The 24,349-nt window shown below is 37.9% G+C and overlaps 1 protein-coding gene across 1 annotated transcript; it reads left to right on the top strand.

Annotated features, from left to right (window-relative positions):
* The first annotated feature begins 14,015 nt into the window (after window positions 1–14,015).
* On the top strand, window positions 14,016–23,848 carry LOC139132575 (uncharacterized). The gene is made up of 5 exons (XM_070698869.1): window positions 14,016–14,206; window positions 16,147–16,242; window positions 22,197–22,335; window positions 23,243–23,328; window positions 23,543–23,848. Exons 2-5 carry the CDS (start codon window positions 16,159–16,161, stop codon window positions 23,651–23,653), a joined length of 420 nt encoding a protein of 139 aa, XP_070554970.1. The 5' UTR covers window positions 14,016–14,206; window positions 16,147–16,158; the 3' UTR covers window positions 23,654–23,848.
* Window positions 23,849–24,349: the final 501 nt, after the last annotated feature.

Raw genomic sequence — 24,349 nt, 5'->3', positions numbered from 1 at the left:
ATTCTATTTTCGGGTGTGATTTTGCAAAAGTGTGCAGAGGAATTATCTGTGCCACTTTCATTAATATTTAATATATCAATACAGCAGGGAGTATTCGCATCGTTTTTTAAGAGAGCAAATTTTGTCCCAATGTTCAAATCTAGACATCGAACTGACGCTGATAATTACAGACCAATTTCACTTTTGCCACTTTTTAGTAAGGCTTTTGAAAAACTTGTATACAATAGTTTATTTGATTACGTAAAAACCTCTATCAGTGATGACATAACATGCTATTTCCCGGCCGTTCAACTAAACTAATTTAACAGCTTACATCAAACACATTACTTCTATCGTTGACAAAGGCAGCCAGGTTGACGCAGCCACTGACATTTTTACAAACAAAACACACAGACAAATGTCATGAAGTCTTTTTCTATTGAAAAGGCATGCTGGCGTTACCAGGACTTACTTTTACAATAAAGGGTTTCTGGCTAGTAATTCATGTGATATATCGGAGATATCACACGATAGGACACCACAGCTCTCGGAAGTAAAAAAAACCAACAAACTAGGATACGTAAGCTGTTGGTAGCTTGTGCATGAATAAGCTGTGCATGTTGGCAGGAACGTTGCATGCTGTTCTGGTCATATTTGCATATGATCAATACGCGTTACTAAATTGAAGCGTCCGGAAATAGGAAGCTGAATAAAAATGAACGAAGAACGATATTTCGTTTTACCATATTTCTAAAACTTAATCAAGTGTCAAAATTTAAAAAAAATAGATTACTTGACATTAAAAAATAAGGAGTTCATCTTTTTTCCTGTCAACATAGTTCCATGCGGAAGCATATATATGTGTCCGTGGTGTTGAGTGAGTCTTCACAGACCTGACGTTCTTATATCATCACACCAGCTTGATAAGATGAATGTAACAATGGAACATTAACACCTTAGGGGATTTAAAGTCTTCTGTTTGTCACCCGAGTTGGTCAACAAGAACCCGGGTTTGACCATAGACTCTCGAGAAAAACGGGACAGGCAACTGCTGAGGTTTCTTTGTGCGATCTATCTTGGAATACATTAAAGATTATTTGCCAAGCGGTCCCTGACAAGAATACTTCGTACTTAACACTGAATCTCATTAACGATCAAACTGACGTTCTGAATATGTACACTTTGCTCTTGCATGGCACGTTCCGAGTAATGACACAGAGAATTTTCAGGGTTTTTGATACTAGTCATGGTAATGTTCTGGTAGCGATGAAGATCACATTTTGGATTCAAGCCGAAGCCGAAGGGAAAAAAAACAGACGATACAAACAGTGTACATTTAGCCATAGACGCTACAGAAAACTCTTGCTAGATATCGACAATATAACTTTACATTCCCTACCATAAAAATCTCCGATAACAACAAACATTTACAAGTTAGACAGGTCTACACTTCCCCAGTCCTACGAAACGAAAATCTGACCTTTATTTCATCTGTCACGCAACATTTGACGAAAATCAGGGAACACAAAAAATGACTACTCCATCGGAGCTCAAATGCACGACCTCTAACATTGTGGTACTGTTTTAGCCTAAAGAAACACCAAAGTTCGGATAAGCTACACATGTTTACATCTACAAAGTACTAGAAAATACACTTGTAACACTGACTTTCGCTTTTAGGAGAAACTTCGCGATAAATCGGGACTCTCCATCGGTTGATGGAGTCAGAAGCGGTAAGGTAGACATGCATTTACACAAAGCTGAACGTTGTCCTCGTAAATTTGGCCGTTCAGAGTTTTCAAACAACAACATTTCAGTAGTTAGCATACATACTTTACCGAATCATAGACCACTCCTCGCACAGAAAATATTCCGACGGTTAAAAACACTGCAAAAACGGGGGAAAATTCGGAGATACACGGACGAATGTAAACAATTCTGTGATGTCAACTGCTGTCAAGTCTTGAACTGCAGCTGTACGTGTTTCGGATTTCTATTCGAAACTTTGTCACTTTACAGCAACATACTGACTCCCTGCAGACTTCTAGTTGCATCGAATCTCGCTATCAATAGGTAAAAATTACTTTAAAACCATTTTGACGAATTCTTCTCAAATAGTTGTAACACTTTATTTCTAAAAATGGACTTGCGGGTAATCCGAAATAACTTGTAATCCTAAAACATTATGACCGTATACCCGCATGCACGTGTCTACGAACCGGACGTTGTGCAGTCGATCGGGTCCAGCTTCATTCCGTCCCCGACCCATTAACACCTCTTAATTATTCCAAGTAGGATCGCACGCTGCTAATCCCATAGACCCTTTGTTCTCTATCGCAGTTGCCTGTCCCGTTTTCTCGCAAGGGTCTATGGTTTGACGTAACATGGCAAGTTAATAGTTTCTTTCCATAATGTGTTTAGAACACCCTAAGGGAGAGCACGGAGAGGGGATTTCCCCTCTCGCATAAAACATTTGAGATATCGTGCTCTCCCAAAGGGGAGAGCAAGAGAGGGGTGTTCCACTCTTGCATCAAAATTTGGAGATATTGGTGTGCAATGGTGCAGTCTTGTGCAATCTGAGAATATTTTTTAGATTTTTTTACAAGTAAAATGTTAACACACCCTAAGGGGAGAGCATGAGAGGGGGTGTCCCCCCTTGCATAAAACATGTTTAGGAATTGATGTTTACAATGGTGAATTGGAGAGGTATTTTCAATTTTTCTGAACATAAATTGAGTAGCCCCCCTTCTTCCTCTCAACATTTTGAGTAACCCCCCTTGAAGTTTTCAAGTTTTTTAGTGATCCCTATCATATTACTTCTCCCCCGGGCCGTAAATAATGACGGCTCCCTTACAAGCTATCTGGCTGAACATTTGTACTGGTAGATTTCATACGTATGTAGAAACCACCAGCAACAGCCGATACAGACTCTCCACTGTCTGTAGTCAATTACATACTTTCTCTTGTACTGTTCTTTTACGTTGACTTCTCCTCGACGAGAAATTGTTTTACAATGCTGCTCATTCACTGCCCACGAACACACTGTTTCCAAGCCGGTGGCAACCACGTGACGGTGGTAAACGGATGCTAAACTGCGACACTGTTTCCTTCCGATCATCGTACTTAGGTACTTTCTGTCAGGACCAGTAAGTGCACCGCCGGCCGCGCATGCCGTTGCACTACACTGGTAGAATGTATCGCCATGGTTACAAAAGACAGATATCATTCAAGTCCATCCTTTTTCAACATTGTCACTGCCTTTCTAATTTTCGTTTACAGTGGGGTGATCTATTTGATGGGTAGTCGGATGTTTTACAAGAAAAGGGAAAGGAAATTAGGAAAAGTTGGGGAAAAATAATAAAAGTAGTCACTGTAGATCTAGATATCATGCATTCTCTGTTTTCTCCTTTTTATATGATCTAATGTGTACGGCATAAAGATTTCTTGTTTTACTGCTATCTTCTGCAATCAACGTCATCTGGCTGATATCTAAATCTCTTCGGCGATTTCCTTTGTCCCTTGGGTACTCTTTACATTCAGCTGTTTGATTTCGTGGTGTCAAGCATTTCCGATGTAGTCTCCCAAAGGGTCCGTTAATAAACTTAAGATGGGGTGCCCTTCGCATTTTCGATGCCTTAGTCAATGCCATTATCATTCACAAAGCCATCTGTGTTGCCGTGTCGGTCGTTGACGGTATTTCTTTTTACTAGGTGTTACCAATCGCTGATTGGACTATTATTTGCGATAAATGCCAGTCTTTAGTTTCAATGCCTGCATAGGGTTTAACCTGTCAAAATGCACAACCTGAGGCTTGAAATGCTGGCTACGTTGTGCTCACAACGTGACTTCACTCAGTTTATCGGTAATGAAATATGGGTATCCCAATGTTTAGGTGCTATCTTCATTTAGATTTACCTCCCTTGAAAACCTCAAAACGTAGCCAAATTAAATGTCCTGCCTCTAATTTGCCGCCGTACACTCAAACCTCATAGGAGGGGCTGTCTTTGGTCAGATCGATAACTGTAGTCTATATGCTGTTGCGGTGGCAGTGAAGTGTTACTATGGATGTGAGTTGGTTTGAGGGGATCCTCTTCTGAACAAATCGGGACACGTGAGGCTTCTCGTGTCTAGTCTTTTGTACCATATCACTGGAGTCTACGAGGCTGGTAACCAATACTGAACGAGGGAGGGCCATTGCTTGATTTGCAAGTATCTTTATCATCCATACTCAGACGTCCTCACGTTGTTTATATTACGGCTGTGGTTTATGCCGCTTTAAATCACAGTCACTTTAAGATGGCTTATTTCTATAACTGTTGTGAATACTATCATCAGAATGGGTCAGTATCATTTCACTCTGTTGAAACGACGATAGATTTATCCCTCGGCTTGTGTTGTCCATCAAAGATGCACAACCATATCTCTGCTCATTATTGACGTTTGTAGCGCCCCCCCAACTCGAAAGGACCCCCGTTTTTTCTACACTCACTGTTTTTGGTCGCTTTACATATCGCCGAGACTTGATATACGGTGCCCTCCAAGATGGATTACTTTGATACGTTCACCTTATAGGTTGGGCTGCTTCGCTGTAGATGCACGGGTCAGTAATGGCAGGTAAGGCTGCATTCAGAAATAATGGCCAGGGGGAGGGGACGCTGGCGGAATCGCCATCGAAATCTTATTTTTTCAGACCCCCACTTAGTATCCTAAAATATTTTAAGTCCTCCTGTCTACATGATCAAATTTGTTTAAGTCTCCCCAATTATCATACAGACGCATATTCATTATGCATGCAAACAAAAAACAAACATGTGTTACGCAGTTCTGCTCCTAGATGTTCAACACTACCTATTATCAGCAGGTTGTAGAGTCATACTCCTAATGGTGAACTTGTTACCCTTAGCTTTGAAGATACAGTCACCAAAATGTAATGACGTGAGGTTTTGACATGACGCGCGCTGTCCAGAACCAATCTTCCTTTTGAGCTAATACAATGGAAAGTAAATTTGTGTGATTTGTCTCTTGCTGAGCTAGTATTTGGAAATGAGGAATGCTGTTTTTAACCGCAGAACCTAGAGATTATTACCAAGGATATACTATATTTGCAAGCATGTCCGGGCGGATGATAATACGAAGGCAAATATGTTGAGAATCACAATGAGTTGAGAGACACTATCTACCCTAAAAATCAAAAAGCGTTTAAATTGAAATTGGCTTTTTCAATGATGTGTGTGATGTCAAAATTCGAAGAACTCACAGAAGAGAGCGATGTTTGGTAAATGAGGTGTCACTGAAGGTCTTAAAAATTTTACCATTGCTATCTATATCTGCTTTGAAACATAAATATCTATGTAACACTCCAGCTAGCTTACCTAAAGGGTGACTATCACCAGATACACGCCTCGCCATCTTTGTATTACCATCATCATCATCATCACCATCATCATCATCGTCAACATCATTATGATCAGCAACAGGTATCTCTAAAATATTAAAGTACCACGCCCGAAGGGCGCTCCGAAATATATTTAAATTAAGATATCTCTGATATATATATATATATAATATATATATATATATATATATATATATATATATATATATATATATATATATATATATATACACGGGGTTTTAGCCCTAAGTGGCAGCTCCACATCGTCAATATTCTTAAAGTACAGATAATAAGCTTTCAAATGACGTCTCATGTGGCTGTATGTAAGGTGGGTACATTAAACTCCTAAAATAAGGCCCTTTTTGTGGATTCGCCGCTCGCCTATTAGTAACGACCGACATTGAAGGCTGGGTGAAGTAAGTGCGATGTTACTCATGCACTCATCACTACCAAGTTCTGGTAAATTCAAAAGCCTTTGAAACATAAACAATTTATTTTATTTGGAAATAAGCTCGTAATTTCAATTGTGCTTTAGTGGCCGCGAAAAAATGACAAACGATCCTACGTACCAGAGTTCTGACCTCAGCGTTGATAGAAATCAAACACACATGGCGGTCGCCACCCACAGGCATTTGCCTAAATGCAAGCAAACCGGCACTGATGCACTCATGTGGCAGTGAAGATTTGCTTGTATTGAGTCGATCGAATGACTGTGGTAGCCACTTTTACGTACAATGCATGTACATGGGATGTTCTCGATTTTTCTGTACAAGAGCTAAACATCGTAGATTCAGCCTTTTTTATATCAATAAACGATGAATGATGGTTCTGAAATCTCACAAGCCCTCTTTTGATAAGAGGGCAATCAAAAGTAATGAAAGTGATTTCGGATCTCGGAACTCGAACGGGGTCACGACTGTGTGCGTCGATAAATCAAACATGGCTGCCGTCATATAATGCAAATGTGAATCCTGCAGAGATAGTTTTCATTCAAAACGAAATACTGGTTGTGGTCGAACCAGATTAGGAGAAAGGATCATGTTGTATTTTTACTGCAAAAACAGAGTCAGCTTGGACTCTCTCTTGTGCCGCGCAACAAAATAAACGCAGCCACTGACGGTTTTTACAGACAAAACACAGACAATGTAGCGAATGCCATGCAATTTGTTTTTTATTGAAAAGGCGTGCCGGTGTTGCCAGGACTTACTTTTTTGAATGTGTTGATTTCATCATAGATTTGTAAGACAAATATATCCATGTTTTGAACAACAAAAAACTGAAAAAGTTAAATTTCAATATTATCAATGATTTTGTTCAACTCACAAACTGAAGCAAGGGTTTTCCTTCTTTAAGAAGGACACTGACGCTAAACGGATAGCGTCTATGGAAAAAACACACTACGGACCCAAGTAGAATGGATAGCCGCTGGTGCATTGGGCGGGGTGTAGAGGTGTCGGTCAAATAGTCGACGGTGTGCTCGCTGTCGTCGGAATTTCATCTGGACGTTTATAATAGACGTATGGTGATGATGTGATACCGCGCAATTCAAGCTATTTGTTTACATAATTTAGCGTATTTTTGGAACTTTTGTAACAATCAGATTACAAATTGAATCTTTTGTTTGATTTGTGAGATCGATTTAATGGGCGGTATGCCTTTGAAGACTTTCAATTTGAGTGTTCTGTCTAAAAAACGTTTGTGTCTGCGATTATTTTGTTGCGCGGCACAATAGAGAGTCCACACTGACTCCGTTTTTGCAGTAAAAGTAACTGCAATTTTTTCATCGTCGACTGTGTCAATAACTCTCGCCGCGGTCCACCGGCAAGACTCGATTGTCAACATGCCTCCACCATTTCCCCCACTGATATGTAAGAGTGGCCATACTGATACAATAAAGGGTTTCTGGCTAGTAATTCATGTGATATATCGGAGATATCACAGTATAGGGCATCACAGCTCTCGGAAGTAAAAAAAAAAACGTAGGATACATTTGCCGTTGGTAGCTTGTGCATGAATAAGCTGTGCATGATGGAAGGAACATTGCATGCTGTTTTTGTCATATTTGCATATGATCAATACGCGTTAATAAAGTGAAGCGTCTGGAAATAGGAAGGTGAATATAATGAACGAAGAACGATGTTTTGTTTCACCGTATTTCTAAAACTTAATCAAGAGTCTAAATTTAAAAAAAAAATACATAACTTCACGTTAAAAAATAGGGAGTTCATCTTTTTCCCTGTCAACATAGTCCCATACGGATGCATATGTATGTGCCCGTGGTGTTGAGTGAGGCGTCACAGACCTGACGTTCTATCATCACACCAGCTTGATAAGATGAATGTAACAATGGAACATTAACACCTTAGGGGATTAAAAGTCTTCTGTTTGTCACCCGAGTAGGTCAGCAAGGACTCATGCAAGTAAATGGAGTCTTTCCCTCATGTGTTAGAACACCCAAAGGAGAGAGCACGAGAGGGGTTCCCCTCTCGCATCAAAAACGTGGAGATATTGGTGTGCAAGGTGCAGTCTGGTGCAATCTGAGAGGTTTTTTAGATTTGTTTTGTTGCAAGTTAAACTCCCCCCCTCCCATCAAAAATGTTTAGAAATTGATGTGTGCAATGGTGTACTTTGAGAGGTATTTCAATTTTTTGCACCAAATTGAGTAACACCCTTCTTCCTCTCCAAATTTGGAGTAACGCCCTTGAAGTTTTCAAGTTTTTGAGTGATCCCCCTCACATTCCTCCCCCCGGCCGTAAATAATATCGGCTCCCTTACAAGCTATCTGGGCTGAACATTTGTGCTGGTAGATTTCATACGTATGTAGAAACCACCAGCCACAGTCGATACACACTCTCCACTGTCTGTATTCAATTACATATTTTCTCTTGTACTGTTCTTTTACCTTGACTTCTCCTCGACGAGAAATGTTTTCACAATGCTGCTCATTCACTGCCCACGAACACAGTTTCCAAAACGGTGGCAACCACGTGACGGTGGTAAACGGATGCTAAACTGCGACACTGTTTCCTTCCGATCATCGTACTTGGGTAATTTCTGTCAGGACCGGTAAGTGCACCGCCGGCCGTGCATGCCGTTGCACTACACAGGTAGAATGCATCGCCATGGTTACAAAAGACAGATATCACTCCAGTCCATCCTAAGATTAATTGGTTTTAGGCACTTAACTTTGATGAAGTTTATTTTGTCCAAATGGTTTCCGTGTAAGAGCCATGGTGAAAATATGTATATATTTGTACACAAAGATAATGGATGAAATGATCCATGTTTTTGCTGCTTTTTTAATGCGTTACATATGAGGTAGTCGATGGATACCCCGGCGGGTATTCTCGTGTTTGTTAGCCCTCGACTTAGATCACAAACGGTCTTTTCATAAAATGGAGTGTCCGTGCTTGTAACGTGACCTAAGAAAGCAATCATATAAAGGAAAGTGAGGGCAACTCCACACATCAGCTCTACCAAGTTTGTTTAATATGACGATATAATTATTATGAAGAGCATTTGTGTTTGATATTCGCCGTTAAAGCTGATAAAGAAGTTGCCTCTTTAATATTCATGTGTGTAGTGTCCGTGACGCTACTGAAATACAGATAACAATTAATGTGTTGGAAACAAAATGTTTAGTAAATCATTTATTGTTCACTTTATAGTGTTACTAGGACAGTTTTGCATTGTGTAGTAGTTTCTACATGCCAGTTATCATTGTTTACATAACAGTAATCTCAATATTTTTTGCATTTAGTGTTGTATTTCTGATAAAATTCCTGGTTATTGAAAAATACCAGGACTACAAATATTATTGATGTCATTCTTTCCTCAATAATATTTTTAAATTTGTTTGTGATCAATCTTGTCATGTTTCTACTATTTTTACAGCTTTACTGGTTAAAATAAACAATAGCTTGTTTCACATACATATTCCTGGACGTGTAGTGTCCGTGACGCTTTTAGAGATGTGTATGTTTATTTTCATTTCAAGACCTCCGGCCCCATTGCAAAGAGTTATATTACACAAGAAAAGTTACAATTTGGTATGAAATAAATATGGTATGAAACAAAGTATTTACAATCGTTAGGAAAATTATTACCAAGACATTGATTTCGGAAATTAAATGCCTTATAAATAAATATACACAGCTTACGTATCGTTCCTTCATTTGATGATTGTAGCAAACGGTTAAATTTACAATAACTTTGATGAATATAAGTTTCACTTGAAATATAAAGTACACGAAAGTCTTTATAGGCAGGAAATTTTAATAAGAAGTGAATTCATCCTCAACTTTGTTAAGATTGCATAAGGTACAATATCTTTCACTAGATATTATGCCCGTGTGTCTACCTTCTTCAATATTTAATGGAAGACACCCACAACGAAAACAAGCAAACAACTGAAGAAATTTAAAATTAAGTTGAAGGGTCAAGTATTTTTCAGGTTCAAGTGCACTTTTGAAATTAACATAATTACGCATTTTTGGTTTTCCACTTATGTTAACCCACCATTTCTCAAACCCACCATAATTCTAACTTATATAAGAATAAATCCTCATTTCCAACTTCTTATGCTAACCACGTATATCCCAAGCCAAATGAAAGTAACATATGTTTCAAAGAAGTCACCCATGTTTGCCTTCCCAAGAATCTAACTTAATAAGCATATCATAAACTTGACGAGGCAACCTGTGTGATGGCATTTCTATAAGTCTTAACCAAAACTTTACACAACGTTTCAAGGATGAAACAAAAACTGGAACTCGACCACATTCACCTACAACTGCCTCGTTTTGTGCGTTTGGTGGAAGACCTAAAGGTAATTTACACCATTTTCTTGCACTTTTCCAATTTCTCGTAGTATTGGTATCCCCATATCTCTGAACCATAAAGAAGTATGGGTAAAACAACTCTGTCAAATAGCATAAAATGTGTTTTAAAAGGAAAACCGCCAATTTTCTTACTTGCAACATGCAAACATGTTAGAGCTTTGTTAGCTTGGTCCGCTAAGGTGGCTACCACCTTTCCCCAAACGTTTCTTGATGAAAATAGAAGACCTAAATATTTATAATAACTAACAACTTCAATATATTCACCATTTCGTGTCCATCTCTCAGAGCGTACCAAATGCCCCCCCCCCCCCCCCTGCGGAAAACCATGACTTTTGTTTTGTCAATGTTAAATCGCATTGCCCATTTACTACAGAATTGTCCCAACACATTAATTAACTTTTGTAAATTTACAATTGAATCCGCTATAATAGCAACATCATCAGCATACAAAAGAAAAAAAATTATAATATTCCTGTGTTAATTGAATTCCCATTCCATCTGAGTTGACAAGCATATTGTTCAATTCCTCTATAAAAAACGTAAAAAGTATCGGACTTAACATACATCCTGTCTCACAGCGACAGGACATTTAAAATACTTTGACAATCGGGAGTCCGATTTCACACAAGACTTAACATTTGAATACATTGAACGAAGAATCTGAAACATTTTTCCTGAAATACCGAGAGAAGAAAGCTTATAAAGAAGCAAGGAGTGATCAACTCTATCGAATGCCTTCGAGAAGTCCACAAAGAGACAATAAATTTCCCTCCTTTAACACTGAGATACTTTTGATTACAGCGTGTAAAACAAAAATATTATCAATAGTACTATGGCTTTTTTAAATCCTGCACTGCAAATTCTTCTGGATTGAAATTTCAGAACACTGTCTAGTATTTATTCCAATTCGGTTTGCGGGCAAACTTATGTGTCTTTGAGCATGAAATACTGGTTTGTACCCTAACCAGAAAACTTATGGTTGTGAAAGGCACTGACCAGAGGCGAAATTAATGGTTTGTATTCCACGCGACAAGATCACTGTGCAAAAATTGGTCATCATTGGTTTGTTGACAACTAAACCTATTCTATGATCTGGCGGGAATTTATTCCATTTTGAAATAGAGGTTATTATTCACTGCAGCCGTTGATTTTTGACCGTTTTTCATGACATGCGGGATTACCCTGGTTTGAAAATATAACAAGTGGCGCCACACTCGCAAAGTGCGAATAAAACTCATTTGGCGATTTTTTATTTGATAGTCATTATATAGCCATGCATGCGAATTTTCGACCCGAAAAACGGTTTGGTTGGATCGATCACTCAATTGCGACCGCCTTTCTGCACTGTTACTTCCGGGTTCTGGAAGCGACCCGAGTACTCCGTTCAGAATGGTATTAGAATGCAAGGGTGAGCAAATACCCTACCCAGAGCTCACTGGCTAGCAGATTTTACCGCCGAGCAAGTAGTTTTTGGTGCCTACAAGCCCGACGGGCTAGCGTAGTTTAGGAGAGTAGCAAAGTCATTCGGCATCAAATGCCATGGAGTACTATGAGAACTGTATTGCCTCACGAAAGCACAAAGCAAACACAGAGACGGTTTCCGAGCCCAACAAAACTGACCAAAAGTCTTCATCAAGGTTTGAATTCAAAGAGCGTATCCAGTTCCAGGATGAAGACAACGTAGCTCTGAGAAAATATATTTTGAATTTAATCTCGGAAAAAAGACAAACAATCAATACGATTTAGCGTCAAGCGTTTACGTCAAAATTCAACTGATGTGGGTCTAGTATCATCACAGAGTACCATACACAGAGTGGCAACAGCTATTGTTTAAGGCGTGAAGCGGTTACGTAAGCAATCCATGTTTGCCTCGCCTCACGAAGCTCTTGGCTCGCTTTTCCGAATAGTGCCGACCATGCACCCTTCGGTAATTTTCGGATTTTCACCAATTGTTAAGCGAAAGTATGTTCGACAAAGTTTGTGTTGTTGTTGTCGTGTGGTGCTGATCGGAATTGATGTGCTGGCAAAAACGGGAGTGTTTTGAGCTTCAGGAAAGTGGGTTTTACCGTTTTAAAAAATTCTCTCATATTTTTATGAATATATAATGAGTGTGTTTGAAACAAATTTGAAAGTCTTTTATCGATACTGTCTGGTTTTACTCAATGGTTTACGGTCAGTCATACCGTCTTTTACACGTGCGTCAAGAAAGGACATGTTTATGAAACTGCTGGCGTGTTATGTTTTGATTGGCGTGAAGCAGTGTTTCTGGCCTGAGAGCTCACAAAGTAACTATGGTTGCTACGCGACTGGCAGTACGATGCCATCTCGTCGTATGTTTCGCACAATCTAGTGTAATTATCAACCACAAACAAAGCCTCCAAAAAGTTTAACACCTTTGAAGCTCATTTTAATATGAAAAGCCAATAGTCTACCGAGACGACCATGGAACAAAAGGCATGCAAGTGTTGCCACTCTGTCTATGGTACTCTGTGGTATCATGTATCATGCAGCGCAGTGAGAGCAGCATACGAAATTGCAGACCTTTCAAAGATCAAAATGAAAACAATGGCAGCAATATTGGTTGTTGTCACACTTAAATTTTTCTAATAAAAAAATTCTTCATGTGGATCATGCTGTGAGAGATGTGCCAAAAGAGTAAATAAACTTCTGTCGCGACGCTTAGATAGTAGACTGGCATGGCTAGCCAGCTATGGCGGATATGAGATTAGAAGGATTCTTCTATTAGGGAAGAGGGACCGAGGAATAGAAGTATCGCACAGAAGTTTGGCTTTACTTGCAGTTCCGTCACTTGAGCTTCCGCTCTGCATTATCTTGGCCCCTTTCATTACTGTTTTTCATCAATAAAGTAATGTTATCACACGTAATGAGTTTGTAAACCTTCCTCAAATTTGCTCACCCCTTTCAAGAAATAATCTCGTTATCCTGGCCCTCCATGCTTACAAACCTTATGCAAGTTACACCACGGGCATTCTGTTGTTCTTACATGATGGTGTGTAGGCCTAATCGTTTGAACATCATTTCGTATTTTAGTTTCTGTTGGCGCTGGAGAACTTTCATCGTGATTTAAAAAAATAATAGCCTCAACAGAAATGAGGTATCATTAATACAAAAGGGAATAGAAACAGTCGCATTCTGCAGGTTCACCCAATCCCAATCGATTATTCTTTCTCTCACACCCACCCGGTCATTCTGCACCGCGGCATGCACGGCAACATGCACGGCAGAGTTCTTACCGAGAAGCGCGTATTCGAAGTGCGGCGAAGAATGACGATGGTACGTCGCTATGACTGCCGTCGCATTACATGAGCGCGGTGGCTGGAATGGAACGTGCACGATTGCGCTATGTTTTAAGCGGCAATACTTGCCACGTTTGCATGTCATTTCCAAGTTACACACTGAGTTACACAACATGTTTAACTTTCAAGTTTCTCGACCTTCGTTCAATATTGCCATGGGACGGAGGGGGCGGAGGCACGAATATGTAAAGAGGGTAAGAGGTCAATACGTAGCCCAGTTTGCTTTCCACTGTTTGATACTTTTACCCCTGAAATCATCATGAGAAAATGTTCATATTTACGATAATGAGTGTCAACGTTCAGGTGTGAATAAGATGGAGAAAAAATAGGGGTAATGATGATACTTTATATTTTTGATCGGCCATGTGTGGGAGCGTCTCATAACCTTTGACCCTGCATCCGCTCTCATAAACATGATAAAGTACAAGTGCGATGAACCGTGCGCCTTTCACTTGTTATTTCACTTGCGGATGCCTCAACAGTGGGACGCAGGACAGTAACTGTGTTCTTCAAAATTATCCGCCCGCCCTTTGTACCCGGTATACGGCGAAGACAATGGCCAACTCTGGACCAAACAGCCCGCCTGTCGCTAACATGTCACAGGAAGAGCTTCAGCTGCATCTAAAGACTAAAGGACAACCGTTTCCCACAGACAGTCTTGAAAATTCTCAACGGTAAGTCACGATCGTCCGACCTCCATGACATAAGGCCCCACGGTCTTATTTACAGTGTTCTCACTCTTGTTTCCTTAAATGTTGGGTGTTTCATCATTTTATCGTCAAGGCATGGGCAACTTGCAGCTGAACTTAATTGGGACTACAACATGATCTTAAACGTCTTTGAATCTGCTGTTATACACATTTCATGTCACCGTTTTACATATCCATCGACATTGTGTAGCAGGAGGCCTTGACTAAGGTAATTCTGTGAAGGAATTCATACATCATTTCACCACCACAGTAAGACAGACGGAGAGAAGATAAGTCATGTTTTATGAGATACTAATTCATTTTGCCAAAAATTATCGTGTAGGTATATGTTTATGTTGGTAGAAGGCAAACAAAAATCAAATTCAACCTCGGCTAAACTTCAACTAGAAGGGATTTACCCGCCAAAATTCTTTTTCGCAGCGCTTGTGGTATCAAGTTACGATTGGGTTCGCATAAATGGTGTGCCGTGTGTTTGATTTTAAACGTCATTGCTATACTATACGTTTTACTATTTTCACGGCAGGAAATTTTCTGCGCAGCGTAAAAACTTAGAAGGTGATTATTCCTCAACAATTTCAGCTCTGCGGTCAGTAATGCAGAGCTGGGACAGTGCTGAGAAATGTTATGGTTGAACATATGAAACCCTCTCATCTGCTCCTCACACAGATGTCCGTTGTTTACACTTCATTCTAATTCAGTCTCGTAAGAAAGTCATTTGTCCGTCTTACTTTCCCGCCAAAATTGATTAAATTACTGCCAACGTAGTCATAAGGTTCAGTGTCTCAGACTTCATGTGTTCAATCTTGTTGGTCAACATGATAAAGCAAATTAAACTTGTTACTAATGCCGAGGAAAAAAAAATCTTGTTCATCGGATTTTTTGGACCAAGTCCCAGGAGCGGCGAGCGAAATTTTTTTTTTTTTTTTATTTTTTTTTCAGGACGAAGGTAGGTAAACGCGGTTCTCTGGCATTTTTGCACAGATGCAGACAAGGCAAGATAATTGTTTCCCTTTTTACCAGAAATATCTCAGACAAGAAACACTGATACTGGTAACTGAATTCAATACTATATTTCCCAACAATAACATAGGACCTACATTCACAGTTAGTGTTTGCACAGCATATTCTGAGCATTTCAACATTCTCTCAGAATAAAACTGAAATGTACAGCAAATCACTGAAATTCAACAATTCAGTATTGTCCTTTAATATTGTCCTGGTGGGACCTAGCATCTGAGTTTTTTCATTTTACTTTGGCCCCATGTTTTGGCCTCTTTACCACTGTCTATATATACACATTTTACACAATGGTCTAACAACACTGTACTGTGATCGGAGTGAAGTTATATAGTCATCATTCAGATTGTACTTTAACATCGACGCAACCATGTGTTTTGTCATTGCCGTAAATTTTTATACCTTCGATGCAATTTTCATTCAATCGGATGCACCGTCCATCTATATCTGCTGTTACGATCTTGTTGAACAAATCGGGACAAACACTGAATAGCGTCTCTGGAACTAACTGTTGGCCATCACGTCGAATGTTGGCGATCAAATTAATACTCATGATGTGACATGTACTAACCTTTACAAAACGAGCAAATTTCTGGCCAAATCGACCCACTTTGCGTCGTGATTCGCCAAATTCAGACGTCACAACAACGTGTTGGCGATCAACTTAAAGTCCGAACACGTATGAAGTCTCATTCAAAATCCAGTGCCCGCGAAAACCCGACACAGTGTAGGGCGCCACCAGCGGCAGTACTAAAAATATTTGTAATGCGGAAGTAAGAATTTGCCGCGATCAAAAAAAAAAAAATCCAAATATGCCAAAATAGTAGCGGTGATTCCGATAAACAATTTATTTTTTCTTCCTGGCCTAATTTTATTTTCTTTTGCAGATCAAAAGATTGATGGGCCTGATTTTCTTTCCTTACAATGGAATGACGTCAATAACCTTTAGGCCGAAGGGCCATTTTGCAGTTCATAGAGAAAGGGTAAGGTTTAATTCCTTTCTCACCATAGCAATGTATTATACTGTGTATTCTGTGAGTGTCTTCTATCAAATGAATAATCTTCTCGGAGATGATAGGCCACCCTATCTAAATCCAATATTTACAGTATACTGTAACAGTTATCATAATTGATCATGCTAAACTAACCTATTTTGTGTTTAATCCAAGTTGATCATAAAATTTATATGCAAATAATCAAACTTTATATTTGAAATATCAAAATCTATATCATACAGAGAATTTTGTAAACTTTGTGATGTTCACATTTGCCTAATTAGCTCCGCTGTCATGAGCTTATCAAACAGGCTGATTTTCTGTCGCTGTCCATATGTCCGTCCATCATCCCTCAACAAGCGCTTTCTCCTTGCAACTACAATTCTGATTGCTTTGAAATTTATATGCAGTTTATTTGTGATAACCTTGTTCAAATAAGTTGTTCAAATCGTAGTGAAATTTGCATATTTTAATTTTAAGGCAATTTTTATCATTTTGGGTTTGAAAATCTTCCTCAAACTCACTGGTCAGATAGCTTTGATATTTGCTACATAGGTCCGTAGGGATGATCTATTTCAGATTTATTCAAATGGTGGAGAAATATGCAAATTTTTATTTTTAAGGCAACTTTTGTCATTTTTGGTCAAAACGATTGTTTCACCAAAATTGCTCGTCTGTCAGCTGTGATATTTGGTATACAGGTTTAAAGGGATGAGCAAAATGTGATATATTCACATTATGATGAAATTTACAATTTTGGGGCATTTTTTGTCATATTTGGTCAAAACTTGTATTCCTCAAAAAGTATGGGTCTGATAGCTTTGATATTTGGTATACAGGTTCCTACAGATACACTGAATGTAATGTATTAAATTTCGAAATTATGATTAAATCAGCATTTTTTAGCTCCTCAGTTTTATATACTGAGGTGCTATTAGAATTGAAAACTAGAAATGGCGGCGTCAACTTTTACTTCCTTCTGTCAAGACTTCCTTCTGTCAAGATTTGGCCAACTAGCTTCCGTAGATGTGTATCTGCGATTTTACAACATTAACACAGCAGGGCTTGATGTGGTCTTGTTTACATCTTTAATCAGCTACATGCTCTCAGTTACACATCACACCAGGGCCACTCCATGAATGTCAGACAGAGAAACATAAACAATCACCACACTTTGCAATGTCATGTATCTTTCATTTTATTTGTGATGAACAAGTGAGCGTGAAAGTTCAGGTAGCTTTGGGAATTGACCGGCTAGACCAGCATCATATAAACTTACATGTTCAAAATACATTTGTAAATGTATAATTCGTGGAGTTCCTGATTGGACTCAATGGTGCACTGCAAGAACCTTTTCAACATAACGATTCTAATAAAACGTAAAAAAAGACAGTTTGTTACAAGGCATCCTTTTCACTGAAACACTTGCAAACATGATTATGATGTGTTCTATTACTTGTAGCTCATTTCATTTATACCATTTAGACAAATTTTTCACTATTTTTTCTTGGACATTTTTAGCTCCCATATATGCATATGTATATATGCAAATGGGAGGTATTCTTATAAGGTGGAAAAATGTCGTCTGTATGTATGTATGTATGTACGTATGTATGTATGTATGTATGTATGTATGTATGTATGTATGTATGTATGTCCGTCCACATCAAAAACTCCTAAACCGTAGCACCTACTGTCCTAGTATTTGGTGTACAGGTGCACCTAGGGTGGAGATGTGAATTTGTTCAAATGAACATGTCAGTGCCAAAAATATGCAAATGAGGGGAAAAAAGGAAAAATCCTGCAAATGGCCAAAACTCAGTAAGCATTGGTCAGATTTGGTTGAAACTTGGTACGCAGATTTCTTTAGGTATTCTAAATTATGTGTGCAAAAATTGGGATGAAATTTGCATGTTTATGTTTTTAGGATATTTTTTCCTTTTTTAGTCAAAAAATCTTGTTCTCTGAAATCGCTTGTCTGATTGCTATGAAACTTGATATTCATGTTTCTCAGGATGACCTCAGTCATGCTTGTACAAATTGTATTGATATTGTCATATTTGTAATTTTGGGGCAATTTTCCCAATTTTTGATAAAAAATTTTTTTATCCAAAAACTACTGATTTGATAGCTTTGATATTTGGTATACAGGTATCTAAGATTAATCTCAATATAATGTATTGAAGGTATGTTGAAACTGGCAATTTTATTTTATTTTTGGGGCAATTTTTGCCTTTTTTTGGTCAAAAAAATTTTCTCCTAAAACTTCTGATCTGGTAGCTTTGATATCTAGTGTACAGGTTTCTAGGGTTTATGTTAATTAGACATATTTAAAATTAGGATGAAATCTGCAATTTTGTATTTTGGGGGCAATTTTTTTCGTTTTTGGTAAAAAAATTTGTTTCTCAAAATTTACCAGTCTGATTGCTTTGATATTTAGTAAACCAGTTCTTAGGGTTTTGTTAATAAGATATATTGAAATTAAGTTGAAATCCGGAATTTTGAATTTTTGGGGCAACTTTGCGAAACTGTCAGTGTTACTGGGATATCTTTCATTTTGTATTTTTAAGATTTTTTTTGGTAATTTTATACCTACTGGAACTAAGAGTATATAATGTGGTGATTTAGTAAGCATTTGATATGGTAAACTGTATTTGGTGTTGAAATGCAGTAAAAAAATCCTGGCAGATTTTGAAAAAATTCCAAACAAATGCCAATAAAAAATTCAGCCAGAGAAGGTTTGACAAAAAGAAAAGATGGGAGAGTGGGGAAAAAAGAATGTACAATGGATTGGATAAAAAAGATAATGTACCTCATCGATCTTCCAGACACCGTCCCTTATCAAATGGTCCACCCGATGTTTGTGCGCAATTAACCATGCAGTGTATTTTAGTTTAAGATGTCAAGTTAGGTAAGGATTCGAAAGGAATAGTCAAGTTCACCACAGTTTAACTTTATCTCTTGTGTCATCATCCTTGTGTAATTGGTTAAGTTTGTAAGTTGTTCCAGATGTGGATGCACCAGCTGTTCTGGAAGAAAACAATGTTTACTTTTCCATGTAGGGTTTCTGAGTTGATGATTGTATGTTGAAATTTCTCCATGTATCTGGTGTATGGGCAAAGTGTAAACATTGGTTGCATGTTATGTATTTCAGTCTATGTCAAATATTGTAAATGAAAAAATCAAGAACAGTTTGCTGTGTGCTTGTAAAAGATAACGTATTTGTCAATACATAAACTGCCTTGCAGATTGATTGTCTTAAAGATTATCACAGAAGTAGAAAAGGGAAAGAAACTAATCAAATTGCTGTAACATATTCACTCTCAGTGCCTGTATAGGCCTATACTTGACTATTTTATCATTACTTTCAGCTGTTTGTTATATCTTTGCTACTCTCCATGGGCCAAGGCACACTTGGGGTCAATATCATCACTCTGTGCCAGTCTGTGTATGTCAGTCTGTCTGTATATGTATGTTTCATACAAATTGTTGACTTGTTTTGATAAATATATGGGAGCCAACATTGATGTTGTCACTATTTTTAGCTTTAAGGTATTTTTAAAGTTGTAACAGCTCTAGTACTTTCTCTTTCGTTCTGTTTTTGAGGTATACTGTGATGAGAATGTTCCCTCACAGTATTTCATGATTCGATTCATCTGTAAGAACTAGGATTGCAATGATTAGACCGTTGTAAGCAACAGATAACTTATCATTGTGTCCAATTGTCAGGAATTCCCAAAATTGTTTAATATGTAGATTCACTGAGATGGACAAGCGAAAGTTTCAAACCTTCCTGAACTTTCAAGCTCATTTGTTCATCACGAATAAAAAAGATACATGACATTGCAAAGTGTAGTGATTTGTTTATGTTTCTCTGTCTGGCGTACAGTGGAGTGGCCCTGGTGTGATGTGTAACTGAGAGGTGTAGCTGATTAAAGATATAAACAAGACCACATCAAGCCCAGCTGTTGATGTCGTAAAAATCGCTGATACACAATACCTTGGCTAATTAAGTTTTGCAGCTTGATCGGATTTCACTCTAACTGGCTATCAACTTCAATGTGTTTATGGTACATAGAGAAAACTATGGGAGCAAAGTTTTTCGACAAAATGTCACATGACCAGCCACTTCCTGTGTTAATTATGCACATACCTAATTCTGGGCTTAATAATAGAGCTATAGTTCTGATTTTTGGTATTAGGGATAACTATGGGATACAATTTTTTTTTAACAAAATATCACGTGACCTTGATGACCTTTGACCCCAAATATACATATATGTCCATAACTCAGTAACACCTTATGACGCCACAACCTGTACCTCATTAATTAACTAATTTTGGGCCAGCCAATAGAGCTGGAGGTCTGATTTTTGGTATATAGGGATAACTATGGGATACAATTTTTTTGACAAAATGTCACGTGACCTCAATTACCTTTGAAATCAAATATAGATATTTCTTCATAACTCAGTAATCACAAGGGCTACACTCTTCATATTTGGTATGATGGGACACCTAATGATGACGCATCCTGTACCTCATTAATTATGCATGTATCTAATTTTGGGCCAGTCAATAGAGCTGGAAGTCTTATTTTCGGTATATAGGGATAACTATGAGATACAATTTTTTTTGACAAAATATTATGTGACCTGGCTGACCTTTGAACCCAAATATACATATATGGCCATAACTCAATAACCACAAGTGCTACACCCTTCACATTTGGTATGATGGGAGACCGTATGGTGCCATATCCTGTACCTTATTAATTATGCACATATCTAATTCTGGGCAAGCCAATAGAGCTAGAGGTCTGATTTTTGGTATATAGGGATAACTATGGGATACAAGTTTTTAGCTCCGCTGTCAGCGACGCGGAGCTTATCAAATAGGTTGATTTTCCGTCGTCGTCCGTCGTCGTCGTCTCCGTCGTCGTCCGTCAACAATTGCTTTCTCAAGTCCAATTGCTTTGAAATTTTATATGCACTTCACTTGGGGTGACCTCACTTCAGTTTGTTCAAATCGTGGTGAAATTTGCATATTTGTATTTTTGGGGCATTTTTTGGTGTTTTTTGTAAAAAAATCTTCTCTGAAACCGCTTGTCGGATTGCTTTGAAATTTGATATGCAGTTTACTTAGGGTGACTTCAGTCAGATTTGTTCAAATCGTGGTGAAATTTGCATATTTGTATTTTTAAGGCAATTTTTGTCATTTTTGGTAAAAAAATCTTTAAAAATCTTCTTCTTCAAAACTACCAGTCAGATAGCTTTGATATTTGGTACATATGTCCCTAGGGATGATCTATTTCAGATTTGTTCAAATTGTGCAGAAATATGCAAATTTGCATTTTTAAGGCAATTTTTGCCATTTTGGTCAAAAATGTATTTCTCAAAAAGTACTGGTCTGATAGTTTTGAAATTCGGTATACAGGTTTCTATAGATGAACTAAGTAATATATATTGAATTTCTGATGAAATTTGTAATTTTGTATTTTTGTGGCAATTTTTGCCATTTTTGGTCAAAAAATGTGTATTTCCAAAACTACTCATCTGATAGCTTTGCAATTTGTATACACGTTTCTACAGATCACCTTAATGATATTTATTGAAATTATGATGAAATCTGCAATTTTGTAATTTCACTATTCACCTTTACTAACAACAGTCCTTCATGCCAGGGTCTCCATGGCAAGCTTGGTAAACATTTTACATACTGTTAACCTTCAAAAAAGCCATCATTCTTTTGAAAGACAATTGAGCAAAAAGTCAGAGTACTTGCAAAAGTTAAAATATCTATTTTCATGCTCCATGCTTTGCTCCATGAATATCACCGTGATTGCTCATTAGTGATGAACTAGCGAATGTTTCAGAGTCCAAATACCTGAGCAAGAGGTGCATACTATGTATGTCAAGATCTAACCTCTTTTCTCTGTACAGATTGTAGAGGATACGATATACATCATCCAGCAAAATCCAAATTCACCACAAGTCACCAGAGATGAGCTTCAGGCTGATTGGAAAGCAATTGAAGACAGTCTCATCACGTATGGCTTGTTACAAAACATTAATGTCAAAGGTAAATCTTTTTACCAGGTATTACAAGCATGAAAAACGGGCATAATATGATAAACAGCAAAGCAATGACACGTAAATTGCTATTCCTGTGAGTTTCTTAAACAGTGTACACATAAATGAATAGACACTACTCCAAGGTCTGTGTTTTAGCTACTATAGACTATAGTCTATAGAAGTTATTGGGATGGGTATCCGTCTGGCGTCAGTCTGTATATATGTATGTATGTATGTCCGTTTGTGAGGTGTCCGTCCGCTCAAATATCTTGAGAACCCATGTATTGAAATTATGATGAAATCTTCAATTTTGTATTTTTGCAGCTCATTTTGCCATTTTTGGTCAGGCCATCCTGAAATGAGCTATCAAAGATATCCACCTTCTACATCAATACATGTGTCACAAAAAGTTATTCTCTACATAACACAGCAGACCTCTGTCGACTGTTGGGTCACTTGTTTTTTCAAAACCGCTGGTCAGACAGCTTAAATATTTGGTTTACAGGTCTCTAGGATGACCTTAGTGAGATGATTTCATAGTCAGGAAATACTTAATTTTGTATCCATGTGTATAGTAGCTTCAGGGACTTTGGCCCTATGTTTTTAAAGTTGGAAAGGTTGGCATCGCAATAAATCTATCCATGTTTGCTTTGTTATTGAGTAGTACAGTATTGAGTAGGGTAGAATATTGTGCTGTGGTACATAGTTGTTAAGTCAATGAATCATTGACTCTCTATTGCCTTATATTGTTTTACATTTAAATGCAATTTTGAGTCAAATGCACCTGAAATTTAAAATGGAATGACATGCAATATGCTAGACTTAACAGGTTTGCCCTAGAATGAGTGTATAAAAAGACTTTATTTTACTGATAAGACACATAATGCATAATATTTTTGGCATTTATCCTATAGGGATCAGAACATTGGCAGTGATCAGAGTGTTGGAGATCACCTTTGGAGGTCAAAGTGCACTGGAGAAGATTGTAACCATTGTTGATGTAAGTATGATATCTCTCAGTAATTCAACATAATATGATAACTTGATAATATTGTGTCATGTTCATTATGCTCTTTGTCACTTTTGAGTAAGCTTCTGTCACCACAGTAGTGGTTTAACTCCTTGTTCACATGCTGTACAAATTTAAGAACAAAGCCTTTCAGAGTTATATAAAGAACATTGTCTTATATTAGTTACATATTTTTTTACCATAGGATGCTGGAAAACTTTCTGTGAAAGGAGGAAAAGATGGCAGACTACCTCGTGGGGTGTTTTGGTGCATGAGGAGAAGGTTGAGCAGTTTGTTATTTTCCTTGAAGGAATAATCTTTTGCAATGTTGAAAGCAATGATCTTGTTCTTGCACTCCTTTCTTATATGGGAGTGCATTTCCTGTGTAACTTTGACTATGCTCGAGCTGTAAAGAGTGCATGTCAGTTTTTAGAATACTTTTGGCTCACATCTAAAGACAAAAATACAATCCGGGGTAGGTTCAGACAAGTTAGGCCTTGCTATTATAGGAAATGTGTAATTTGGTCATAGCAAGACAATGTCTTCTCAAAAGTAGGACTTTGTATGTATGCCGAGTATTAAGAAAACTTTTCATTTTTAACTATTTTTTGCTTTGCTGTCATAGATGGGAAGCTGATCAGATAAGCTGACTCATTCATTTTGTCTGTCCTCAAATTAATATTCAGTCTTCACTAAAACTGCTCAGATGACATTCACCATGTGATATTTGGACTACAAGCCACTGACTATGACTGATTTATGATATTATCTAAGGACAAATACCTTGCATATGCAATTTTTTATCTGATTTTTTTAGTGTTTTCAAACAGCCTCTTGTCTGATGTGTTGGTTTGACAGCTTCTTGTCTGATATGTCTTACAGCTTCCAAAGTCAATGTGCAGCTTCCTTGGGAGCCCTTATCAACTGTTAATGTGAAAGTGTACAAAAAATTTGTACATGTACATGTGTTAGCATTTCTTTATATTGCTCAACTTTCTTCAGAAATCTTCAT

Source organism: Ptychodera flava, chromosome 5 (genome assembly GCF_041260155.1).
Source record: "Ptychodera flava strain L36383 chromosome 5, AS_Pfla_20210202, whole genome shotgun sequence".
Lineage (NCBI taxonomy): Eukaryota > Metazoa > Hemichordata > Enteropneusta > Ptychoderidae > Ptychodera > Ptychodera flava.
Note: the sequence above shows the minus strand (reverse complement) of the source record. Positions and strands in the feature narration are given on the sequence as shown.

Bases quoted from the DNA above. Each gene is read 5' to 3' on its own strand.
- LOC139132575 (XM_070698869.1), top strand. From the start codon at position 16,159: ATGGGCCTGATTTTCTTTCCTTACAATGGAATGACGTCAATAACCTTT. The intron at 22,336-23,242 runs GTAAATCTTTTT...TTTATCCTATAG, and splicing joins ACAAAACATTAATGTCAAAG to GGATCAGAACATTGGCAGTG. The intron at 23,329-23,542 runs GTAAGTATGATA...TTTTTACCATAG, and splicing joins AGATTGTAACCATTGTTGAT to GATGCTGGAAAACTTTCTGT.